The sequence below is a fragment of the Pseudonaja textilis genome, chromosome 1, assembly GCF_049901715.1.
Source record: "Pseudonaja textilis isolate UNSWEBS1 chromosome 1, rPseTex1.2, whole genome shotgun sequence".
NCBI lineage: Eukaryota > Metazoa > Chordata > Lepidosauria > Squamata > Elapidae > Pseudonaja > Pseudonaja textilis.
The window spans coordinates 307,360,507-307,380,147 of record NC_141990.1 but is presented as its reverse complement, the minus strand read 5'-3'; the positions used below and the strand labels follow the sequence as shown (position 1 = coordinate 307,380,147).

Genomic DNA, 19,641 nt, shown 5'->3' with positions numbered 1-19,641 from the left:
CCCCCACTGACGCTCAGGACTTTCACCTCCCTCGTGGAAACGCTTGCCCCGCAAAGAAGAGGCGAGTCCTCCTCCTGCGCAGGTAGGCTACACAGGCGCGCCCGCATTCGCGGCTTGGCTTGGCTCGGGTCTCGGCCCCCCTGGCTGCGGTCCCACCACAGGCTCGCCTGGGCTTAAGATAGACCTGGGTAGCTCCTAGTAGTTCGAGCAGGTTGTGGGGAAGCCGGCCGTTACTACTCCGCTTGGATGAACCAAGCCGTTGCCTTGCGGTTTTGTGGAGGGAGATCGCGTCTTGTTCCGCTTGAGATCGCGTTTGGGGAGCCCGGTGTAAATAGGGGTTTTAACCGGCGGTGAGAAACCCAGCCAGTGAGTGCAGCCATGGACTGCCATGACATCTCTGCCACAAGTCTATGGGAAATAGGCTGACTACCGCCATCGTCCCCGTCCCCCGTCCCCCCCCTCCTTGCCCTCTCCTCCTGCCCCTTTTGGCCGACTTGCGGAGCTTGGGAGGCTGCGGGTGGAAGGGGGAGAGGGTTTCTTTAAACCCCCCCCCTCCCCGAAAAGCCGCAACGACTCGACTCCCCTTCCCACGTAGGACTCGGGAGCGGAGTTCTCGAAGAAGCCCTGGCCGACGGAAACGCCGCGACCTCAAGTCTACCCACTTTTCCTTGGAAGAGGGAGTTCTCCCACCCGGTTTCCCCACCCACGTCCTGATATTTATTTATAGGATCGGCGGGCTAATTGCTCCCATCTCTCCTCTCCGCCCTTCAAGCGATCCTTCTTTTTCTCTGCCCCGCAAGCAAACAGGGTCACCCGATCCTGGTTTGTCTACCGGGCGCGACTTGAGGGGCTTCAAGCCAGAAGCGCTCCGAAGGCTGGAGGGCTGGAGTGGGAAGCGGGGGGGGGGGCAGGAGAGGGAAGGGGAGGGAAGGGAGGGGGAGCCTTTCCTCCTGTATATATTTTTATGCGCCTGCCTGTGCGTCTCTTTTTGAAAAAAAGAAAAAAGTAGCTGTTATTTGTTGCCTGATTGTCCCCCTGGCGAAGCTGGGCCCCTGTTTTCCTCCCCCCCCCCTTGTCTGTTTTTATTCTTTTCCCTCTGGCTTAGATGTGTCAATCATTCCCTGCTTGCCATTGGTTGGAGAGCCGCCGTCAAAAAAGTTGCCCGAGAGGCGCTTGTGCAGCAAACCCAGCCAGGAGAGCGAGCGAGAGAGCCCGACTGCCGCGCGTTCGCCACCATTCTGCCCCGCCCCCACCACCACCACCCAGGTCCACCTCGCTCCAGCGCCTCCTGCCCCTCCGCTCAGCAGAGGGGAGGGGGTTAGAGAGGGAGCTTGGTATATATATATATATTTATTTAAAAAAAACATTCTGATTTTGCTTTACTGTTTAAGAAGCAGGTCGCAGTTGGCCAGCTTGCCTCCTTTTCCTTCCTCCCACCCTTTCCTTCTCATCCTCATTTACCGTCACCCCCTTCATCTTCATCGCCAGAAGCGGAAGAAAGAGAAGGCGAGAGGGCGGCTGTCTCGGAGGAAGGGTCCTTTTTTTTTTTTTTTAACCCTCTTCCCTCTTGGTTTCTTTTGTAGGAGAAAAACTCTGCTTCGGGAAACTCCAGGGGGATCAAGCGGCCCGGCGGTTTTGCCACAACATTTTGTTTTTTTTGTTTTAACTTGCAGCTCCGCCAAGAAGCTTCAAGGTAAGTGAGAGGCTGGGACGCGCACTCCGGCACACGCACCCTCACACCCACACCGCCAGGCGTTGTTTTAGAGCGGGCCTTTGATTTGGGCGCCCGTGCCTTATTGAGAAATAGGGGGCGAAGGGAAGGCTGCTGCTTCTTTCGTTTTCGGCTCTCGTACAAATCGTGCCGTTCTCCCCGCCGTTCGCCCCCACTCCTCCGTCTGGAGACTCTCCAAGTTCGGCTGAAATCGATGGGCCGCCTTCTGCTTTCTCGCGAGCTGCGTGCAAGCCTGCGCCCGGGAGCCTTTTTCGGGATTGGCGATTGGGGTGGTTTTGTGCGGCAAAAAAAAAAAGAAAAAAGTTCTGCTGGAGGTTGAAAAAAGGCACCGACCTGAGAAGGTCCTCAAGCTAAAATATTTTTTGTTTTTGTTTTTGTTTTTGTTTTGTTTTGTTTTGCTACACTCTTTCTGGTCGGCTTGGTTCCTTCAGCACAATCGCTTTTCTTTTGTCGGGGTGAAAAAAAAAATCCGTTGAATAGTTCGTCCCTGTGTGTGTGTGTGTGTGTGCGCGCGCGCGCGCGCGCGCGTGCGTTGGGTGTGCGCTTGTGCGTTTCCCCTGCTGAATCCTCCTTAGATTTACTTAAAATTCGGCCCAACCCTGTCATTTCTTTTGTTGGCTGCAAATTCGCCTGAATTCAAAAAGGTTCAGAGAGAAAGGTTGCAATTTATCCGGGGCCCCAATTGAACTCAACTGGGGCTTACTTCGGAGGAGGGAAAGGGAGAAAGAGAAAGAGAGAAAGAGAGAGGTTTACAATTAGCTTATTTTGAAATGGGAGGCGAACAGAGATCCCTAAGGAGGAAAGCGACCTTGATGTTAACTCCGCGGTTTAGCTTGGGGCGGCTGGGTGCAGCCAGCAGCATCTCTCCCCACATACACACAGCTCTCGGTCCCCCCCCCCTCCTTGTCTTCGTGGAGGGGCTGAGCAGGGCAGAGAGAAGGAAATTAAACCCACCTAGCTCTTGAGTTATTGATAAATAGTTTATCTCCGACAGTCCGATCAATAGACTAAAAATCATTTGACATAAACACAGCATTGGATTTTCTAGTATATTTGAAAGAGTTGCAGTGCCCAAAGGAAAACCTCAGTTCAACTGAAGGAAAAGGAAAAGGAAAAGGAAAGGAAGCGGGGAGGGGAGGCTGAGTTGGAAGGGAGGGAATCTGGCCAGGTAGGATCCTGTTGAAGAGATTTCCTCCTCCTGCCCAGCTTTGATATTCTTGGACCAAGGGTATTATTACACAGCGCAGCGAATATGGGGAGGGAGGGAAGGAAGGAAGGAAGGAAGGAAAAATCAGTCAATTTGTTCTGCAGAAGGAAGGAGAAATCCAGTCCAGCTAAGAGAAGGTTGCTGGGTGCTTGGATTTCTCTATGGCTGCTCCTACAGGCAACAAACCAGCCAGAAGGTAGACAACTTCAGAGATTTTGGACGCGCCCTGGCCCTCCCACTTCCAAAAGCCCTTCTTTGGAAGGCAACCCTATTGGAAGCCAGAGGCCTTCCAAATATTTCCCCCTGGCCAATCTACCGACTTCCAGCTCTCTTGGGTGTGTGGGTGCTTCTTTACACCCAGGCGCGCTTTAAAGACTCAAAGAAGTGAGCGTTAAGTTTCAAAGGTTTCCAAAAAGTTCGCTCAGACACACCACCCTGCAATGTTTGAGAAACAGCGATAGCGTTTTCCATCGCGTTTGTTTGCTTTCTGCCCCCACTCCCTTCCATCAGTGTAGGTAGGGAGAAGCACATTACTCTTCTATTAGGTATAATTAGCCAAACGAGGTTTTGGACGGGGCGTTTTGCAAGCTTTGAATTTTCTCAGGCGGGACCAGCTCGCTGCTTTTGAATTCGTTTAAATCTCTCTAGCATTTAAAGCCAGAACGAGCGAGGGTGTAGCTCTAAATCTCCCACAGAGATCCCTCCGCAATTGTATTGCGGGGTCTAAACACTGGCACACATTGCAACTTGCCAGGCGGATCTTAACTATATTCGTTAAAAGAGGGTGGATGTTGCTAAACGGTCCTCGCGTCAACATGTTCAGCTGTCTCCTGCGGCTGCAAGGGAGAAAAGGCGCGGGTTTATGGGCCCCAGGGAAGTAGACAAACTTTGCTCAGAAAGAAACTCAGGTTTTCTTGTTGCCTTTCCTCACTAGCCACACTTCTCTCTTCTCTGCTTTTCTCAACAAGGAGAAAGGAATTCGATTTTGCTCCTGCCCTCCTCACTTCGCAATTGTAACTTGCGTTTATACTTGGAGATCGGGCTGATTTACTTGACGCGCGTTGCAAAGCCGAGGCCCTTTGGGATTTCAGGTTTAGGAGGGCGGCCAGATCCTTGCGCACAACCTTGCTTCCCGGCCCTGCCATTGACCCACCCGCTCGCATTTCAAATCAAGCTTACAAAAGGTTTTAGCAGATCGATTCTAACTAACCCTGTAAAACTTAAAAAGTAAAATAGAATTGCTTTCCCGTCGTAAAGTTGCAGGGAAGGCTTGCAGCTTTATTTCTTGGGGGAGGGTGGGGGCGGCACACAAATCAACCGGCCCGGGATCGCAGCTTGAGGAAACGCAATTCAAACTTTGGTCCCGATCCATTTGTTCCCCCAGCAAACTCTCCGCGCCTCCAGCGAGATGCTGGGAAGTCAGGCCTGTGGCTGGTTCCAGGAGGCTGCTTCAGTGCAGAGGGGTCTCAGGAATTGTTGGAGAAAACGAAGCCAGGAGGGCTCGGAGAAGTCGGGAGAATTCAAACTGCAACCCAGCCTAGAAAAACTTCCTAGCGAGTTGGGGCAGGATCGCGCTCGACAGGGCCCAAGCCGGAGAGATTCCCAAGCCAGAGGCTTTGGACCCCGAGAGAATTGCTGGAGCTCCTGTCCCACTGTGGGAAGCCTTCTCCACCTAGCTGCCCCCATCCCCAAAAACGGCCGGGGAGGAAGGCCAGGAGGAGGGAGGAGGCTTGGCACTCGGTTTGAGAAACGACTTGAGCGTTGCCTGCGCCTCAAGGCTCATTGCGCCGAGGGTCTGGGGTGTGTGTGTGTGTGTGCGTGCGCGCCGTTGGCTGGGCAGCTGGCGCCGAGGATCTCGGGGCAGGACGGGCTCGGCCAAGATTTCCCCGGCCTCAGTTAACCGCGCCCAGCGCCTGCCTGCCTGCTTGCTCTCTCGCTCTCTCCCCCAAACCTCTCCGCCAGTCGGTGCAAAGGTTGGGGTCTTTTTTTTTTTCTTCTTTCTTTCTTTCATCGCCATCAGGCAGAAAATTAATCAACCCAAATGATCCTGAGTGCTGTTGCAGCCGTCCCGTAATTAGGGGCCGTGTGCCGCCCGGATTATCTCGTTAGTTTATCAAGAAAACATTTATTATAATTAATTCTTGGACGGGGTAATTATAATTGAGCGGGGACAGAGCAACTGGTAGATGGGGGTCCGCGCGCGGGCGGGGGAAGGAGGAGGAGGAGGAGGTCTGGCGAGGGAAAGGGAGCGCCTTGGCAGATTGCGGAGAACCGGCTCTTTGGGGGGGGAGAAAGGCAGCTGTCGCCTTCTCCCCTCCTGGCTGAAAGGGCGTGACTTCGGATCAGGTAGGAAACTGGAGGGAAACTGCTCTTTCCCTTCGGAGCTTTCCAGGGGGCTCGGCATAAGCACCTGCCCTTTCGGCTCTTGGGAGGCCGCGTTGCGGATTGGTTGCCAGTAAAAGGAGCTGTGGATTGCTGTCTGTGGATTGCTGGGGCTCTGAAACACAAGCAAGGCAGGTCGTGTGGGGAAAGTGGCGTGGACCGGATGGGTGAGCCAGGGGCCCAGCGCCCGGAGGAAAATCTCTCTCTCTCTTTTTCCCCCCAGAAAGAGTTTGCTTGTTCCGGGACACGATCCTGCCCAAATCTTTTGGTATTTCGAGCCAGCCACGTGCTGTTCTTCTACCTCCCCATCTGTTAGGAGGGGGGGGGGTTCCGGCTAAAAATGCCGGCGTGTCGTTGACTAAATCGTGCTCTGAATTTAAGGGAAGGGTTTTTTGTCTGTTAACCAAAGCAAACGGTAGGATGAGGATTTTTTTTAAAGAAAAAAAAAACAATCACCAACCAAACTTGGTTGGAGTTCTTGTGCTATTTTTAAAGTTCTAGGGTTTTTTTTTTAAAGATAATCTATTAGAAGTTTGCCTCTTTTTTTTTTTTTTTTGAAAGTCAGAGAAAAATAGAATCTAAAACATGGCGAATTGGCGATCCCATTTCCTTTTTTGCAGAAAGAAGGATGGCGGGAGTGACCGGTAGCAGCGCACAGTCCCATCCTATGTTGAGTAACATAGTTCCAGTGAGTTCAATGCCGATTACTTGCGAATAGGTGTAAAAGTGGTTCTCTAAAACGGCCTTATCCGTTTGTTTACTCAGAAGTAAGTCTTACTGAATAGAAGTTTGCCTTGCCCAATGTGTAGAGAGTTGCACTCTCACTATTACAGGAAAATAAGTTCCTTGAGGCTTCCTCTTGGCTTAAGTAAAGAAAAGTTGGGCCCCTACTGAAATAGGCTTAGCTTGGGAAATCAGTTTTAAAGCACAATCATGTTCCCTGTCTGTTTCCTTGGAACGAACTGTTTTCTGGGACAGAAAACGAGCCAGCTGTTTCCAGGAGGCAGGTTGGGTTCTTGAGCTACAGGTGTTTCTTTCAGCAGGTTGAAAGTTTTGTGGTCTCAGTTCAAGACCGCTTAAGACAACTGTCAACGGAAAAATCTGAAATCAACGAATTGAACCTGATAGAACTGGGGTGGGAGACAGATGGCATGACCCCCAGAATCCATTAATATGCTTCAAAGATTTTTTTTTTAAATACCTCTAACTTTTTTCCTATTTTTCTCAACGACAGAGTGGTTTGAAAAAAAAAGTGGGGGGAGATATGTATTCGTTCCAGTCTTCTTAGTCAGACAAAGGCATATTCGTAAAGGAATTGATATTCGTTAAGAGGACGGGTTTCCTGGTGCAAATAAATACACAGCTTTCAAACATCTTCATAAAGATATAGGGCCGACCTTTTAGTAAGGATCCCTCTGTTCTAACTCGACCCTATGAACAACATCTTACTTGAAATAGTGTTTACTTTTAAGAGTATCTGAGGAGAATGGCATTCGTTTTTATTCTGAAGAAGAAACGTCTGAGCTGAATTTCCTATTACTGATTTTAAAAACATTTAATTATAGTTGCCCTGGGCCCATACACGCACTACCCTTCTCTCTTTCCCCACTTTTTCTTTCAAAATATGTATATTTTGTGAGACCAACCATGAAAAAGTTTTGTGCAGGGATAGATTGGTCTTTGCAAAATGTATACTGTAAACTCAAATTCCTTAAGGAATACAAGGCTGGTACGAATCTCTATACTGAAATCTGTATCTTGGAATCTTAGGAAGCACCCCACATTTTGTGTACCCGGAAATTTATTTGGAACTAAATGGTTTGGGTGGATTAAGTGCCTTTTGACAGGGTTTTTTTGCTGCTGTTGTTTTATTTTAAAGTCTCCCCCGAGGTTGAAACTTCTTACCAAGATACAAGGTAGAGTTTTCATCTGCAGCTGAACCACTTCTTCTTGGTGAAAGTGAAAAGTTTAAGCGGGACTTTTGGAAGCGCAGAAAACTGGGGCTCTTCTTTTAGGATGCTTGGAAAAATAAAAAAAATCCCAGGGTCTTTGAAAGGAGACAACCAGGCTGCGATCTTTGCAATCGCTACTTCTTGGGAATTCCTCTCGTGAAAACTAACCCGGGTTCGTCTTGTTGGTGCCCATCTGGACCTCAGAGGTATATTAAGCTCTGATGTCAACACCCATAAGGTCGCGTTTAGGGAAAGGGAAGGCTGGCTTTAGCTTTAAATCGCCTGCTGGGGCGAGTCAGTTGTGTTGGCGGTGTAAAACCTCCCTTTGCCGAGCAACCCCTTACTCCCGATCTGAAAGCAACTTTTCGCCGTGAAATTCGATTGACTTAAAACGGCGAGTAAGTTTGCTCAGAAGCCCGCTGGCTTCGAGCGGCGCCTGTCCCCCTCATAGGAGCTGAAAACGCCTTTGGACCTTCCTCTGCTTAGTCCTCCCCCTCACCACCCGTTTGCTCGTAAGCTCACGGCGGAAGCCTCCGGAGCTCGGCGGGCTGCGCGGATTTGGATCGCCTTTCCCATATAGAAGGAGAGCCGAGCCTCCACATCGCCTTAGGAGAGCAAAAGGATTCCCTAACGAGGAAAGGTGGGGGGGAATGGAAAACTGAGGCGGGCTCTAAGCTTCCAGCCCTCTTTTCTACATTCCCGGTTAAGGCCCAGAATATATTTTTTATTCCTATAAAAACTTTGTGTGCCGTAAAAATCCGGCTTTCCCAAGCAGGCGTTGCCTAAGGATGCTCGGCTAGAATTCCTACGGAGATTGTTGGGAGTTGTATTCCCACTGTTTGGTCGAAATTATGCTTCGTTAACTTTGTTTCTTGAAAAGAGAAAAACTGAATTTGTACTAGAAATAAGCTAGCCTTTTTCGTCCCTTGGTTGCCTACCTCCGGCCACCGCCTTTGGTGGTGCTGCGGAACGAAGAAGACACCGCTTCCTCCTCCCCCTCCCCAAAACTTCAAACTCATTAGATCCTCGCAGAAATCTTAAACATCCCCCTCCTCCGTTTTCCTCCTCCTCGATGGGCGAAGGTTTGATCTGTCAGGAACTATTAACGTCTCCCTGTGATGAGGGTAGGGGGGAACTCCCTAGAAGGTTGTCGGGGCGGTTGCTGACACCCAAATCTTGTGTTGAAATGAAGAAATGCACAGCGCGAATTGGGCTGGAAGTTTATCTTTGTAGATTGGTCTCCAGACTAGCTGGAGGTGCGGGTGGAGGAGAGAGGGAGAGAGAGACTCCCAACCCAACCCAACCCAAACCCAAGATCGCTTCTTTCCTCGTTCTTACCCAGGCACAGGTTTCAATGGCTTCAGTTAAGGCAACCTTTCTTCTCCTTCCATCCTCCTCCAAAAGAGAGGAAGAAGGCAAATGCTGACGGTGGCTGGAAGAGAGTTTGGACGAAAGGATCCCCGCACTTCATGCAAAAGTTAATTACTTGTTTGTTTAGCTTGCTGCGGCCTTCCCTCTCTCTCCTCCTCCTCCTCCCCCCCCCACACTAAAAGTCTTCAAAATCGGGGAGTCCCCTTTTTTGCTTTTAAATCTAATTAGTGCAAGTGCTAATTAGGGGGGGGGGATAGCTGAAAGAAATCACTTCAGGCATGCATGCCAAGATAGAGGGACGGTAAATCAGCGGAGCGCCCCCCACCACAAACCCCCCTCGCTTAGATCTTCTTTAAAGTGGGCATTTGAATTCTCAACTTTGAGGGGGGGGGCGCTTCCTTTGCAATTGCAAAATCCGGGGTAATTAAAAAGCTCGGGGGTGGGGGTGGATACAACAGATACGCTCCTTTGTCGCTGGGGAAAATTACGGAGTGGGGTGGGGAGGCTTTGTTAGCAGCCTTATTTATTTAGCCAAGGGGTCCTTTGTGTCTGTAAAACGGGTCCCAATCAAGTTTTGTTGGAGGCAATTAACTACTTGCTAAAAACCCAGGGAAACCTTGGCAAATGCCCCCTGGAAAGCAAGCCGGAGTGGAGCAGGCTGGAGTGCCTGCGTGCGTGCGTGCCTGCGTGCTTGTGTTCGGTGGAGGTGGGCTTCTCCTAAGGAAGGGAGCCGCTACTCTACGTCGCCCCTGTGACTTGTGGGGCCGGGCGGGAGGAAGGAGTTTCTCGCGGGGGGGAGGGATGCGCCCCTCCAGCCGGCCGAGGTTTGCCAGGGCCTGCAGCTCAACGGGTGCCACCCCGCGGCGAGCAAGACTTCGCTAGTTCCAAACCCCCGTGGACAGGACCTTTTTGTTTTTTTGTTTTCTTCACTCTGCTCTCTCTTTCTCTCCTCTTTGTTTTCTAAATTAGGCTCCAGATTTCAAGGTTAACTTCTCTACCCGAAAGATCTGGAGAAGAAAGGAAAAAGGAGCAAGAAGCAGGTCCAAGAGACACCACCTTCCAACTCCACCCAGCCCCAGAATTTTGGCCATTTTCCCTCCTCGTCCCAACTTTAGCATGATGTCTTATCTTAAGCAACCACCTTACGCAGTCAACGGCCTAAGCCTCACCACCTCCGGGATGGATCTGCTCCATCCCTCCGTCGGGTATCCAGGTAAGGCAGGAGACATATTGGGCCGCCTGTGGGCTTGCAAAGGGCGGGGAGTCCTTGGACCCTCATATTTACTCCCCTGCTGGTGGGATCCTATTTCTCGGTTGGCAATGAAAAACAGGAGGCTACGGAGCTGGGGCATCCCCACTCTCCCCCTTAAATTTCTCCCGTTCACGGGGTTTGGGAAAAGTTCCTTTTTCTTTTTCGGTTTTCCCCCCGAATCTTCTATCTGAGCGCACGCCAGCCTTTCCGGGCAAAGTCCTATTCCCGACGATTGGAGCAAGTCGGGGTTTTTGTTGTTGTTGTTTGTGAGATCTGTTGTGAGAAAGGCGAGAGGATTGTTCATGGGATGGAGGGCTATTAAGCTACCTCTCAGAGTGAACTTCCGTCTGAGGAGCCCTTGCAAACGTTTCATTACCTAACTAGGTAAGAGCATCAGTAGGCTAATGGTGTTACCTGGACTGGTGATCTTACCAACTTGGGTAATGGCACGTCTGCAAGCAAACCGCCAAGCTCAGGGAGCACCAAGGATGGCCCAGTTCAACCATGAGATACGTCTATTCTCTTCTATCGGAACCGCCATCTTGCACGGTCGATCCAGAGCCTGCTAGTTCCTTGCACCAGGAGCCACCAGCAGGCCTCCCGCTGCATCCAAATGGATTCCCCAGTCGGTCAAACCCGTCAAATACGGCAGCTCTGAGGCTGCCACCCTAAGTTAACTGCTCTCCTACCGGCGCCCTTGAAGCTACGCTGGCCCACTTCTTCCAGGAAGTCGGGCTTGCACTCCCCACCAGCACCCCGGCCTCCCCAGGCTCTCCCAAGAGAGCTCGTCGCATTCAGCTCCATGGGGCTCCTTTAGAAGGGGGACCATAGGATCGCGCGCTATTGCGGCCTGTCTTTGGGCACCTGGACCCGGAGCCGGTTAGCCTGCGGCCCGGGAGCTTGGCCTTCTCTGAGCTGGGAGAGGTGGCCACCATCGCGCACCACCTCTTACCCCTCAGCCGGATTCTGCCCCGAGCCCGGCCAGGACAGAAGGCTTCTTTAGGAATCAACCTTCGTGAAACCGGGACTTGTTTGGGCTTACTCCCAAGGAAAGAAGGGGCAGGGCTTTCGGGGAAGTCAGGGGCCCCCAAACGGCTTAAGGTGGGACTGACTGCTCGAGCCCCCCGTCCCGTTGTGGAGCGGCCGAGTCCTCTTTCCCGGACTTTTCTCCTGACCGCTCTGAGCTGGCCTTTCGCCTTTCCCAGCCACCCCTCGGAAACAGCGGAGGGAGCGCACCACCTTCACCCGCGCGCAGCTGGACGTCCTGGAGGCCCTGTTTGCAAAAACCCGCTACCCGGATATCTTCATGCGTGAAGAAGTGGCCCTCAAAATTAACTTGCCGGAGTCCCGAGTGCAGGTAAGGAAAAGGCTGGTGTTCGCCTCCCCGTTTTACTTTTTCTCTGGAAAGACTGGGTCTCCAGAGAGGTGGGGGGCGGGAGGTGGGGTGAAAGGGAGTAGGAGAACGATACAACTGGTAAGGCTCTGGGCCAGGCCCTGGTGAAGGAAAGAAAGCGCGTGGAGTAGAGAGATGAGATCCAGGGTAATCTTCAGTACCATGACCTCAGCATCCCGATTTTCCTCTCGGGACAAGGAGCTCCTGAAGGAAGATGAGATCCGAAACTCAAACCTCTTTCTTCCCACCCTAATGGACAGAAAGCCAAGTTTCTAGGCAGGCTAATATAGTTTTCTTCCACCCCAACTTCCTTTTTCACTATCTCAGCCAGGCTTATCTCCCTACATAGTTTAGCAGTCGTTTAGCAGTTGTTGAGGGGAATGATAAGCACTATTGATGAATATACATATCTAAAGACCCCTAAGTTGAGAAAGACCCCCTTCAGGTATGGATTGCAGCCATCCAAAGATACTCCTGTGATTTTTAAAGAAAGATGACATTGTAGTGGAGGGTGGTAAGCTAAAATGGGCCCCAGGCACCAAAGATTTGGATCTCTGAAAACCAGAATTTGAAGGGGTGGGGGGGGCAAGGCCTGATGTTTAATGGGAGAGATTTCTGCTTTGCCATTAGGTGAAAAGGGACTCTGAGTTTGTAGACTTTCAGTCTAATTTAGCAAAGCTCTAATGTCTTGATCCTGCACCCTTCCTTGAAAGAATGTCATATATCAGAACAGGATTTCATCCTTGCACGTTTTCCAACCTGGAAAAGGTTAAGACCTGTGGACTTGAACTCCCAGAATTCCCTAGGCAGCATATTCTGGTAGTTGAGGTCCACACACCTTAAAGTTGCCAAGATTGAAAAACACTGTGATAGATCAAGGGCATTTCCTCTTGATTTGTATTGCCATCCATCCATAATGTGCCATAATGAGGTCCAGCTTTATGATGGCTGGGGTAGCACTGTAAGACTCCATAACTCTCTAGGGAGGGAATAGCCCAAATCTACTTTGCTTGAACAATATCTTGGACTGGGTTTCTCTCCCTCCCTCCAGTGTAGCTAATTCTGATCTTGAAAAGTGACTGCAATGAATTGGGTTCAATGCAATCCTCCCATGTTGAGCAAACTGCTTGCATTTGGGCAGCCCTGTGCTTCCCATAACCATGAATTCTTTGCAGGCCACCCAGTAAATCTTCATGGTTTCCTGAGATTGGATTTATGAAGAGGGCTGACAACTGAGTTCAGTTTGGCTGCGGTGCATGGAAGAAGATTCTCAGCAAGGCTTAAAAGTCCTGACAGACAGACCTACTGGTCATATTAACTTGCCAAAAAAAAAAAAAAAAAAGCAGAGGATTTTCAGAGCATCTGTTTGCTGTTTGATTACTTTTCTTGTATCTTGTATGACTGTAGCAAGATAATCACATTCCTCTACTTTTATTTGGCGGGGAATGAAGGGGTGCTTTTAGAGTGCAGTTCATAGGCAGTTCTCTTTAGTGATTTATCACATCAATTAAGTGGCCAGAAACCAAGATGATTTTGCAGATACTCATGCTCAATCTTACGCGCGCACACACAAAAGAAGAAGATAAGGGTGAGGGTGCATGCAAGTGACTACTTTTGGAAAAAGATCTTCAGAGTGCAATCCACTAGGCTGTTTACCAGCTCTGATATTATACCCTGCTGAGAATGATTAACATACTGCCCTTTCAAGCAACAAAAAAATGTACACCGTTAAGTACTTCTGAGAGGTACATGCTGAAAGGGAAAGAGGAAATTTGAGAAAGTGGTGAACCTATGTTGGGAGATAAGGACCATTGAACTATATGGAACTGTGCCTTCTTGGCGTAACTGACTAATATACCAATTTTGACTGCTATGCATAAGGGTGAAGAATTTTCAAGAGGTTTGGAAAATGAATGAAGTTGAGAAAGTGGGTTCTGGCTAGATCAGCACTAACCCTGTTCTGTAGTTTCTTACCTAAGCTTCTACCTAGCTTCTCTATTGCTTTTAATTTTGCTAAGAAACCAGGAAGCCTCTTTCATTGACAACCTATTTGCTTTTTCAGTAGACTAGCCACATTGTTTTAATTGTTGTTGGGTTTGCTAGCCATCATCGTTGTCATCCTCATGCCATGAAATATGATAGTACCAGGGGTTGTTTAAAGTTTATTTATCCATCAGATCAGCTCTTGTGCTTTTTAATGGCAACATTCAGCTATCTCTGTAGTATACGAGCTGTGTACTTCAGGAATGGCCCCAAAACTGATTTATGATAGATGCTATTTAAAAGCAGTTCTTGAGGGGGGAAAATGCAAATCCAGTGACCAAGATAAATTCTTTCTCCATACAGTATTTTCTAACCCTAACCATAATTATAGGGTGAAATGACATATTGCGATATAACATTTAAAAAGAGAACTTGGTTAGCTTATAAGAATGAAATGAAACCCAGATATCAGTAACACTATATCATTTTGCAATACCTGCATTGCATTCTGGCTACTCATACTCCATGCTTTGCAGTTGGGTAGGAGTGTGAACACACACACACACACACATAAACACATCAAATTGTTACCCATTTCAATTTATAAGCAGGTTTCCTGCAGGGTCCGCCAAGAAAGGCTCAACATCCAGAATGGTCCTTAACTTGAAAGCATTGTCCAGTGATTCCATCTATACTTGCTTTCCGCTAAGCATGAAATGAATTGAACTGCCCAGATATTTTCAGGAGGGGGTAAAATAGGTTTGCCACCAAAAAAAAAGGATGGCCACAGGACACATTTGCTGACATTACATCTGGGCATTCACAATATGTTGTAAGCTAGAGGAAGAGGCAAGGCACATTTACTCTGATAGAGTTAAACTAGTTTTAATAGGTTTTCACTCTCACCAGGACATTCCAGGAGCTGAGATATTCCCTGGAGCATAAAGGATCATTTTTTTTAAAAAGACCTCTCAGCATCTATACCCAATTTCACTTATCGTATTGTTTGATTATTAAACTGCTATAAAATGTGTCTTTTCTGAGACAAGGAAACACATATTTAAACATAAATTGGGTTTTTTTTATGTATTGCTTTAAAAAAAAGTCAACTCCTTTTCCAGATACATCATAAATGGCATTTATTTTAATAGAACAGACTTAACGAACCTAGTTTCTCAGCTGATTTCATATGCTTTACTGGGTGATTTAGTGAAACCCCAGGTTCCTAAAAAGCCTGAGAGGGATACTTGTGGGGTTCTTCGTGCTCTTTGAGCTGAGCTGTTTGCTTCCAGATGTTTCATTATCCAAGTAGATAACATCATCAGTGCAATGCTTGGAGCATCTGCAAGCAAACAACCAGGCTCAGAGAGAGAGAGAGAGAACTGAAAAGTCCACTGTTCAACCCTGAGTTACAGATACTCTCTTCTGTTAGAGACATACTTGTGCAGTTCATGTGGCTTTCTGGAATCACAAACCAGAAGGTTCTGCATCCTACACCTGGAAGAATGAGCTTCTTAAAAATCACTGTTAAGACATTCCAAATGTGCCGAAAGCTAGGAACTTAAATTTGTCATGTTTGGTAGGCTTACATAACTTTTAAACCCATCGTTTTCCCTTTTACATGATTCACATAATTTTTTTTTGCCATATTTTCTAACTGGTATCTTGTCTGTGGAATTTATTTCATGACTTCCTATCTAGTTTTCTATTTTATTAATGTGATTTATATTGTTCACTGTAGTTAATATTAGGGGCTATATTAGGAACAAAAATGAAAAACATATACTGTAACTGATGAGTTTTTTAAATGAAAAAGGACATATTAAAAATGATTATTTCACAAAACGGTGTTAAAGAACAATTTCAATGGTAGGTGAGAGGAAATGAGATTAATATTTTAATGAGTGTGTGTGTGAATTGGGCAGCTATATGCATTTTAAATAAATAAATAAATAAATACAATCTCCTCCTCTTGAAATACTTTCATTTTTCCTTGTTTCCCTTTTACTTGCTACTCCTAGTCCTTATCACTCCCTAGTAAAGACAGTTTTATCATTTGGATAGAAGTCACAGACATGAGATCAGACCAGAAGAAAAGCATACTTGGTGCGTCTTTTTCTTGCAAAGATTAATTACTCCAATCAAGCACCAAAATTGTAGCACTCCATAGCAGCTACTTTGTGATATCTAAAAAGATGCCTGGTTCCTTTTTGGAAGGAATTCCTAAAACTGCCATTGATGATTTGAGTAAGGATGAAGGAAAAGACAAAATCAGAAATATGTCATCCGAGGAGAGATGAGAGAACAAGTTGTGACAGTTGCATGTAGTGCTCCACTTTGGAACCAATGTGGTTTGTGTGTTTTTGAATAGATATTCTGCATGTTTAATAACAATGTACACAGATTCCTATTTGCACTGGAGAGTCCAAAACAGCTACAATCTAAAAGGCATCTTGTTCTGCAAGAGAACCTCTCCATCGCCAAAATGGAAAATGTTGTTCAGTGGCACGCCTGTGTCTATTACTGATCTCTTCATACTCCAGTTAGTAGAAAGACTATTCTGATCATAAAGGAAAGCAGAACATCAGAGAAGCAAGAGATAGTTCTCAAAAGGGTTATGCCTCTTTGTTGGTATGAAGGGACTTTAGGGATCACTGAGGTGCTTTTTCAAAAGGCAACTGGAGTTAGGGAACTAGGAGTTAGACACAGAGGTAAAAAACAGAGAGAGAGATGCTCTGGTTGGAAATCACGTGACTTGAAAACAAATCATGTGACTTACATGAGATGAAGTAAAAGAAGACCTGTAACATCTATCAACAGGTTCTAAGGGACTTCCTACTATTTAATTGCCCTTCAGAGCGGGGTGGGAAGAAAGAAAGGATACAGCTCATTTAATTGGACAAGCATGTTTCCCTCCCATTCAGTTGCTCTCTTAATTGATAACCTCTCCTTTCTAATATTCTATTCTTTTTAATTAAGGGCTTGACTTCAGTAGGACTTAAGTGGAAGTCCTTGGGGTACCTAAGCCGCCAGGCTCAGAGGCTTGCAAAGAACTTTTCCCCCTTTCTTCCAAGTACTCTTATTAAAGGTTTGCTTGGTTCTACATTTATGAAAGCACTGGTAGTCTGACACTCTGCAGTGGTTTTCCACATATACTCTTGCTTCATGGTTGCAGATTAAAAACAAGAGTCCTTTAAGTAGCCATCTTTAAATAAAACGTAACCACATATTTTTCAGTCTGGGATTGCAGTAGATGCAATAAAGCAGAGAGGAACAGGAGAGAAGAAGAATAGAAGGAGTTAAACAGTGGGAAACTCGATGCCTCTGCAGTAGATCCATGGTTATCTTTGCTGGCTCCCATGAATTAAATCATATTTATTTTTGTTCCTAATCATTTATTTCAGTTTTCTGAACCCATTTTTAAGGAGCAAAGTTTGGTAGACCTCAATGGAAATACTGATAGGACTCCCAGATAAAGTCTGGTAATGCCCTGTTTTTGGTTATGCTAGATGTTGATATGGGTTTCTGCATTATAAAAATTGCTACCATGTTCCACCTGGATTTTTTTAAAAAAATCTGACAAGCTTTTCCCATAGTGCATCAGCAAAACATGCAAGGGATGTTGAGGGAAGCCCAAAGGGAAATCCAGAGGACTAGCAACATTTTCGTAGCAGCATTTAAATGCCTGAGAACTTTTGCTTAAATGAGGAATGCCTATAATACAATATTCCTCGGTAAAACGGCCATATCCTCCTCAGCGCTGTCATTCTCCCTGGTGATAATTATCCTCATCCCATTTGTCCTTGCTGTGATCCATATAGCTAACACCCTTCGCTCTTCTTTCTCCTCCTTTCCGGTTGGTTTTCCAGGTGTGGTTCAAAAACCGTCGCGCCAAATGCCGCCAGCAGCAGCAACAGCAGCAGAATGGGGGCCAGAATAAAGTGAGGCCTGCAAAGAAGAAGAGTTCTCCAGCCAGAGAAGTGAGTTCAGAGAGTGGAACCAGCGGCCAATTCACACCTCCAGCCAGTACCTCAGTCCCTGCCATTTCCAGCAGCAGCGCTCCGGTGTCTATCTGGAGCCCGGCATCCATCTCTCCTCTCTCAGACCCCCTGTCCACTTCTTCTTCATGCATGCAGAGGTCCTACCCTATGACCTACACTCAGGCTTCAGGCTATAGCCAAGGATATGCCGGCTCAACCTCATATTTTGGAGGAATGGACTGTGGATCTTACCTGACCCCTATGCATCACCAGCTTCCTGGACCAGGGTCCACCCTTAGCCCCATGGGTACCAATGCTGTGGCCAGCCACCTCAACCAGTCTCCAGCTTCACTCTCTACTCAAGGTTATGGAGCTTCAAGTTTGGGGTTTAACTCATCTACTGATTGTTTGGATTATAAGGATCAAACAGCCTCCTGGAAGCTAAACTTCAATGCTGACTGTTTGGATTATAAAGACCAGACATCTTCATGGAAGTTTCAGGTTTTGTGAAGACCTGTTAGGAACCCTTTGTGATAAACAATAATGGTGATGATGCTAATGCTGATAATGATAAGTGACCACAATGATGTTGTTGAAACAGACAAGACAATAGCCAGAGTAGGCTGAAATTTCCAGTTTTGAGATCTTTGATTTAAATTAAAAAGAATTGTGAACAGGACACAAATTAATAACAAAGGCAAGAAATTCAGTGGCCGTGATCATACCTCCCAATTTCTCCTCTTGCTCGGATGCTCTGGAAAGGAAGATAAGAAGGAAAGACATGTTTTGTAGACCAAGAACAGAATCACATCACTTAGTTTCTTGTTGCTCCATAGTTTTAGCCAATTGTTGGGTTTCTTTTCTTGGATAGGGATGGAAGATTATTCTATGGCTCAGAGTAGGGTTTATGGGGTTTCTTTCTTTCTCTTTCTTTCTTTCTTTCTTTCTTTCTTTCTTTCTTTCTTTCTTTCTTTCTCTCTCTCTCTCTCTCTCTCTCTCCCTTTCTCTCTCTCTCTCTTTCTTTTTCTCTCTCTTTCTTTCTTTCTTTCTTTTTCTTTCTTTCTTTCTTTCTTTCTTTCTTTCTTTCTTTCTTTCTTTCTTTCTTTCTTTCTTTCTTTCTTTCTTTCTTTCTTTCTTTCTTTCTTTCTTTCTTTCTTTCTTTCTTTCTTCTCTCTCTGTCTCTCTCTCTCCTGTCTGCCTTTCTACACAGACTAGATACCTTATTTTTGGTATGGCAAGATTGACCCTTGTTTTCCTTCCCCTTCCATCCAACCTTGGTTAAAAAATGTTTGTGTTATGGGACAATACATCTATATACATCTCTCAAGCTTCTTCGATTGCTTCGGCCACATTTGGCAAAGTTGGCCATAGGAAAAAAAATGAACAAAGAACTCGGTTAAGAGCTCTGTGGATCATGGGACTGATTGTCTTAGCTGCACTACTTTATTTAAGGGGGGGAAATAAGAATAATGTCAATAAGGAGTCAATATGTAGTTTTTAAGAGACAATCAGTGTGCGTCTTATATAAATGGTACATCTGTGGTTTTTAATCTGTGCTAGACTTTAAAACTGTGATCTCCTGTATTGTATGCAATTATAAACCCCACACCAGCAGGCGGTTCTGCTGTGATTTTACAGAGGTTATAATTAACAGTGAAATTTGAGCAACTGAGTTACATATGACCACCTTTCTATTTCTTCTGTCTTTCTTTCTTTTTCTATCTCTCTTCCTCTCCCTCCCCATCTCTGGTTTTCTTTCTGTCTTTCTCTTGCTCTAAAATTGCCTTTTACCAGAGGTAAACTGCACTGAAAAAAACAAAAACAAAGCAACTTTTAACAGCAAGCTGTGGCTGAATGAACATCACTGAGATCTTTAAAAAAAAGTCACTAAACAAAAATACACTTGGACTTTTACCTTCACCGGTACTACAGTAGCCTACTGTTGGAAAAGCTAGCAGTAAGGAGAAAGAAGTATATATATTTAAGACATCGGTCAATTGCTCTGACCTTGAATTTCCAAACAGCAAAAATACTTGTTGTTTTTATGCTTGCAGATGTGAAATGGAGAAAAAAAAAAGATATATATGCATAAACCTTTTTTTCTGGATTTGGCAGATATGTATAATTCTATTAAATGGTTCTAGCAGAAGCGATAGTCTTTTGTCTCCCCATGTGCTTCCAAAAGTCCCCCCCCCCAAAGCTCGTTTCAACTTCCATAAAGCAAAAGGTTTTAAGAGTTTGTTTCTTGAACCGAAGGGAGGATTTGTGTGGTGTGTGTGTGTGTGTCTCCAGGGTTTTGATTTAACCTTTTGTGGCATTCCCAAACCAGCTTAGCTTTGCTGTCTCCGCAAACTACAAAGAATCGAGATCTTTGCTCTCTTTTGGGGGT

General features: G+C 46.5%; 1 protein-coding gene across 3 annotated transcripts; it reads left to right on the top strand.

The window, feature by feature from the left end:
* Nucleotides 1–248: 248 nt before the first annotated feature.
* On the top strand, nt 249–19,401 carry OTX2 (orthodenticle homeobox 2). 3 transcript variants are annotated; one of them, XM_087922408.1, is made up of 6 exons: nt 249–366; nt 1,584–1,693; nt 5,942–6,009; nt 9,614–9,857; nt 11,102–11,253; nt 17,142–19,401. In XM_087922408.1, the coding sequence occupies exons 3-6, from the start codon at nt 5,950–5,952 to the stop codon at nt 17,760–17,762; spliced, it is 1,077 nt and encodes a 358-aa protein (XP_087778534.1). In that variant the 5' UTR covers nt 249–366; nt 1,584–1,693; nt 5,942–5,949; the 3' UTR covers nt 17,763–19,401. The 3 variants fall into 3 exon arrangements, with proteins under 3 accessions (XP_087778534.1, XP_087778533.1, XP_087778535.1); XM_087922407.1 differs by lacking the exon at nt 249–366 and adding an exon at nt 1,078–1,334; XM_087922409.1 differs by lacking the exons at nt 249–366; nt 5,942–6,009 and having other exon boundaries at nt 1,346–1,693.
* The last annotated feature ends 240 nt before the right edge of the window (nt 19,402–19,641 follow it).

Bases quoted from the DNA above. Each gene is read 5' to 3' on its own strand.
- OTX2 (XM_087922408.1), top strand. From the start codon at position 5,950: ATGGCGGGAGTGACCGGTAGCAGCGCACAGTCCCATCCTATGTTGAGT. The intron at 6,010-9,613 runs GTGAGTTCAATG...TTTCTAAATTAG, and splicing joins TGTTGAGTAACATAGTTCCA to GCTCCAGATTTCAAGGTTAA. The intron at 9,858-11,101 runs GTAAGGCAGGAG...CGCCTTTCCCAG, and splicing joins TCCCTCCGTCGGGTATCCAG to CCACCCCTCGGAAACAGCGG.